This window comes from Chaetura pelagica, unplaced genomic scaffold, assembly GCF_000747805.2.
Source record: "Chaetura pelagica isolate M959 unplaced genomic scaffold, ChaPel_1.0 scaffold430, whole genome shotgun sequence".
Lineage (NCBI taxonomy): Eukaryota > Metazoa > Chordata > Aves > Apodiformes > Apodidae > Chaetura > Chaetura pelagica.
The window spans coordinates 1,417,158-1,422,765 of NW_009952159.1; the positions used below are offsets into that span (position 1 = coordinate 1,417,158).

The window sequence follows — 5,608 nt, forward strand, 5'->3', positions numbered from 1 at the left end:
CCTGCTGACCCTGAGCATCCCTTGTTTGCCATTGCCCAAGAGATGCTGGTGATGAGGTGGTCCAGAGCTTGACCTAGTGCCTCCACCCCATTCAATCCAGCCCTTCCTGGTCACAAACACCCTAAATCCCACCAGGAACCCACCAGCTTTGGATCCCAGGGTCCTGCTGCAGTGATTCCCCAGCTGGGTCAGGCTCTGTAGCAGATGGAGGTGACCAAGGGTCACGACAGCAAAGGTTTGGAGTATCTCAAGGCCGTGGCTTGGGGACAGAGGACATCATGCTTTGGGGGTTCCTCATGCAGACCTGCTCCTTTCCCCACTCTGCCATGGAGTTGCACTGGGTGGGATGGGACCCAGGGATGCTGGGCTACAAAACCTGCTGATTCTCACCACTCTTTGGTCTGTCTGATGGCCTCCACGACCTGATTTTCACTAGAGGAACCCCCTGCTGCAGGATGTCACCGATTCCCATACCTACAAGGGTTGCAAAAGTTCATTCTGGGATTGTGGGAAAAAGAAATCCAGGGGGATCCTGACCCCTCCACTGCCCTGCAGGGCTACATGAAGCCGCTGAAGCAGCCGGAGAACTCGCTGCTGTGCGACCCGTCGCTGGTGGACGAGATCTTTGACCAGATTCCCGAGCTGCTGGAGCACCACGAGCAGTTTCTGGAGCAGATCCATGACTGCGTGCAGAACTGGCACGAGAAGCAGAAAGTGGGAGACCTCCTGGTGCAGTCGGTAGGTCCTCAGGGGGGTGGGTTTCCCTGCAGGGAACCCGGGCGCGCGCTCACGGCCCCGGCAGGGGAAGTTTTGGAGCAGGGAACTGATGAAAGGATGGGTCAGACACGCCTGAGATGGAGAACAGGAGACAATCTCCAGGCCTGCTGTCTGGGAGGTGACCAGCTGGCTCTGCAGCTCCACCGTTCTGCCTCTGGAGCAGAAATGTCAGGGCTGAAAAATCGAGGTGGGCGGGCAGTGGGTGATCCCTCCCTGCACCAGCCCAGAGCCACAGTTAACCCTCGGAGCAGCTTCATCCAAGCTTGCCCAGGATGTCCACACTGGATTTATCCTCTTCTCCACCTCCCTCTATGCCCTTTCTTTTCCCCTCCCAGTTCTCCAAGGATGTGCTGGTGAACATCTACTCTGCCTACATCGATAACTTCCTCAATGCCAAGGACGCCGTCAGGATCGCCAAGGAAGCCCGACCAGCCTTCATGAAGTTCCTGGAGGTGGGTCCTAGTTCCCCTCTCTGGAGATGTTGGCCAAGGTCCAGAACAAAGCTGCTGATGGGGCAGATTGGGGATTCATGGGAGTGAACTGGTCATGTATGATCAGACTGGGGATTTTTTTTTTTTTTTCCCTCCACCTTCTTCTTGGTTTTATTGCAAAGAGACCAGGTTGGGATGAACCGGAGTCGCTCCAGGTGGTGTTAAAAAGGAATCACCAAATGGGTGTTGCTCCAGGTCCTGGGCTGGTGGCACAGCAGGTCCCTGCCCACATAATGGTCCCATCCTTCTCCTTCTCCCCCGTGGGTGTTTTGCAGCAAAGCATGAGGGAGAACAAGGAGAAGCAGGCTCTGTCCGACCTGATGATCAAGCCGGTCCAGAGGATCCCACGATATGAGCTGCTGGTGAAGGTGGGTGAGGGCAGGTGGGTGAGGGCAGGAGGGTGAGGGCAGGAGGGTGAGGGCAGGAGGGTGAGGGCAGGAGGGTGAGGGCAGGAGGGTGAGGGCAGGAGGGTGAGGGCAGGAGGGTGAGGGCAGGAGGGTGAGGGCAGGAGGGTGAGGGCAGGAGGGTGAGGGCAGGAGGGTGAGGGCAGGAGGGTGAGGGCAGGAGGGTGAGGGCAGGAGGGTGAGGGCAGGAGGGTGAGGGCAGGAGGGTGAGGGCAGGAGGGTGAGGGCAGGAGGGTGAGGGCAGGAGGGTGAGGGCAGGAGGGTGAGGGCAGGAGGGTGAGGGCAGGAGGGTGAGGGCAGGAGGGTGAGGGCAGGAGGGTGAGGGCAGGAGGGTGAGGGCAGGAGGGTGAGGGCAGGAGGGTGAGGGCAGGAGGGTGAGGGCAGGAGGGTGAGGGCAGGAGGGTGAGGGCAGGAGGGTGAGGGCAGGAGGGTGAGGGCAGGAGGGTGAGGGCAGGAGGGTGAGGGCAGGAGGGTGAGGGCAGGAGGGTGAGGGCAGGAGGGTGAGGGCAGGAGGGTGAGGGCAGGAGGGTGAGGGCAGGAGGGTGAGGGCAGGAGGGTGAGGGCAGGAGGGTGAGGGCAGGAGGGTGAGGGCAGGAGGGTGAGGGCAGGAGGGTGAGGGCAGGAGGGTGAGGGCAGGAGGGTGAGGGCAGGAGGGTGAGGGCAGGAGGGTGAGGGCAGGAGGGTGAGGGCAGGAGGGTGAGGGCAGGAGGGTGAGGGCAGGAGGGTGAGGGCAGGAGGGTGAGGGCAGGAGGGTGAGGGCAGGAGGGTGAGGGCAGGAGGGTGAGGGCAGGAGGGTGAGGGCAGGAGGGTGAGGGCAGGAGGGTGAGGGCAGGAGGGTGAGGGCAGGAGGGTGAGGGCAGGAGGGTGAGGGCAGGAGGGTGAGGGCAGGAGGGTGAGGGCAGGAGGGTGAGGGCAGGAGGGTGAGGGCAGGAGGGTGAGGGCAGGAGGGTGAGGGCAGGAGGGTGAGGGCAGGAGGGTGAGGGCAGGAGGGTGAGGGCAGGAGGGTGAGGGCAGGAGGGTGAGGGCAGGAGGGTGAGGGCAGGAGGGTGAGGGCAGGAGGGTGAGGGCAGGAGGGTGAGGGCAGGAGGGTGAGGGCAGGAGGGTGAGGGCAGGAGGGTGAGGGCAGGAGGGTGAGGGCAGGAGGGTGAGGGCAGGAGGGTGAGGGCAGGAGGGTGAGGGCAGGAGGGTGAGGGCAGGAGGGTGAGGGCAGGAGGGTGAGGGCAGGAGGGTGAGGGCAGGAGGGTGAGGGCAGGAGGGTGAGGGCAGGAGGGTGAGGGCAGGAGGGTGAGGGCAGGAGGGTGAGGGCAGGAGGGTGAGGGCAGGAGGGTGAGGGCAGGAGGGTGAGGGCAGGAGGGTGAGGGCAGGAGGGTGAGGGCAGGAGGGTGAGGGCAGGAGGGTGAGGGCAGGAGGGTGAGGGCAGGAGGGTGAGGGCAGGAGGGTGAGGGCAGGAGGGTGAGGGCAGGAGGGTGAGGGCAGGAGGGTGAGGGCAGGAGGGTGAGGGCAGGAGGGTGAGGGCAGGAGGGTGAGGGCAGGAGGGTGAGGGCAGGAGGGTGAGGGCAGGAGGGTGAGGGCAGGAGGGTGAGGGCAGGAGGGTGAGGGCAGGAGGGTGAGGGCAGGAGGGTGAGGGCAGGAGGGTGAGGGCAGGAGGGTGAGGGCAGGAGGGTGAGGGCAGGAGGGTGAGGGCAGGAGGGTGAGGGCAGGAGGGTGAGGGCAGGAGGGTGAGGGCAGGAGGGTGAGGGCAGGAGGGTGAGGGCAGGAGGGTGAGGGCAGGAGGGTGAGGGCAGGAGGGTGAGGGCAGGTGGGTGAGGGCAGGTGGGTGCAGGCAGGTGGGTGAGGGCAGGAGGACATCTGTACCATGCTGGGAGCGGGTGAGACCGGAGCTCCTCCCAGTGCCCACCCAACGGGAGCTCCTCAGGGCTCTCGTGTCTCTCCCAGCTCCTTTTCCCATCCCTTGACACAAAGTTGGTGCCCTCAGGTCCTGGGACTCGTCACCCCAGTGAAGGTCACCCTGCTGGCCCCACTCAGCATGTTCCTGTGGGTGCACAGGCCCCTTCCCCTCTACTTTTCTGCCAGGAGGTTGGACGTTGCAGTGCCATTTTAGGACCAGTTGCACTGCCACCCCCACCGTGCCTCAGTTTCCCCATGCCAACGTCACTCTGCTTGGCATTGAGACTGATGGGGACATGTTTTCATAGAGCCATAGAATGGTTTGGGTTGAAGGAGACCTTCAACGGTCACCTAGTCCAAGCCCCTGCCATGGGCAGGACATCTTCCTCTAGGTCAGCTTGCTCAACATCCCATCCAACCTGGCCTTCATTCTTCCAGGGATGAATTTCAGGTACCCATGCAAGGTGATGATGTGCTCTCAGAAGCTGGTGGCCTCTTTAGAGGTGGTAAAGACCAGGCTGGTGGTGGCCAAAGCTCAAAGCTTTGTTCCTTTGTAAAACCTCCCCTGCACTGGTTTCCATCCCTGGCAGCCAGAGCAACACCACAGCAGGGCTTCACCTGGGGGCACGACGGCATTACCAGTGCCCAGGCTTTGACATCCCAGCTGTGTCCCCTCGGTAGGACCTGCTGAAGCACACGCCAGAGGACCACCCTGACCACCCTTTCCTCATCGACGCCCAACGCAACATCAAGCAAGTGGCCGAGAGGATCAACAAGGGCATGAAGAGCGCGGAGGAGGTGGAGAGGAACGCCCGGATCGTGCAGGAGATCGAGTCCCACATTGAAGGGATGGAGGACGTATGTACGGGGGGTCTTCCATGGGGTCACTCTTCCCTTCTCCCCAAGAACACAACCGTTTCTGCTCTTTCTGGGTCATCCCAGGCTGGGCCATTTGTTGTCTCCTCTGGGTCCTGGTTTCTACGTCATCACTTGGCCTTGGTGGGCTCATGGGGGTTTGGGAAGGGTCTGGTGTGCCAATTCTGAGCTGGGGAGAGGACAGAGGGGCAGAGATGAGTCCCATGAGGGTCCCCACCCTTGGGTCCCTGCTCACAAAGCTCCTTGTCCCCACAGCTCCAGGCCCCGCTCCGCAGGTTCCTGCGCCAGGAGATGGTGGTGGAAGTGGTAAGAGTGGGGTGGTCTCTTGTCACCATCAGGGCCATGGGACCACACACTGGGTGGGGCAGTGGGAGACTGTGATTCCAAGTCATGGGATGCCCATGTGCCCGTGGGAGCCTAGGGATGGATGGATGGATGGATGGATGGATGGATGGATGGATGGATGGATGGATGGAAGCTGCATCAGAGGAAGTTCAGAGTGGACCTTAGGAAAAGGCACTTCTCTGAGAGGGTGGTTGGTCACTGGAACAGGCTCTCCAAGGAAGTTCTCATGGGACCAAACGTGTCAGAGTTCAAGGAGTGCCTGGACCACACTTTTGGTTATATGGTTTAGTGTTAGGTGGTCCTGCAAGGAGCAGGAAGTTGGACTTGACGATCTTCATGGGTCCTTTCTACCTTGAGATACTCCATGATTCTCTAAGGATGGACAGATGGCTAGAAGAGTGGGTGGATGGATGGATGGATGGATGGATGGATGGATGGATGGATGGATGGATGGATGGATGGTAGGAGCAGACCCATGGAAGGTGGGTGGAAGGATGGACAGATGGATCCATGGCAGATCAGTGAGGACAATATTAAATTTGCCAAGTGTGTGTGGGCAGAGAAGAAGGGTTTGGGAGCAGGTAGGAGGCAGGGAGAGCCCTCAGCAGCCCTGGGCCAGGGGTGGATAGAGAAGTTGGAAGTGGAGACCATGGAGGTCCTGTTGAGCCCATGGCTGCTGTTCCCTTGCTTCCCTGCAAGGAGGACCCTGTGGCTTTGCCCACGTGGCCATTGCATCCATGTCTCCTTTCACCATCGTGAGGACACGGCTGGTCCCTACACAGACAGGCCCACCGCTCAGCCTCCCCGTGCCAAAGCAGCGCGTGGGGA

The 5,608-nt window shown here is 61.4% G+C and overlaps 1 protein-coding gene across 1 annotated transcript in view; it reads left to right on the forward strand.

Annotated features, from left to right (window-relative positions):
* ARHGEF17 (Rho guanine nucleotide exchange factor (GEF) 17) overlaps positions 1-5,608 on the forward strand; it is a 47,917-nt gene that overhangs the window by 32,182 nt on the left and 10,127 nt on the right. The window contains exons 5-9 of the mRNA XM_010007199.1: positions 556-738; positions 1,113-1,229; positions 1,544-1,636; positions 4,241-4,417; positions 4,691-4,741. Coding sequence (XP_010005501.1) covers positions 556-738; positions 1,113-1,229; positions 1,544-1,636; positions 4,241-4,417; positions 4,691-4,741 — 621 coding nt within the window. The remainder of the gene's footprint in view (positions 1-555; positions 739-1,112; positions 1,230-1,543; positions 1,637-4,240; positions 4,418-4,690; positions 4,742-5,608) is intronic.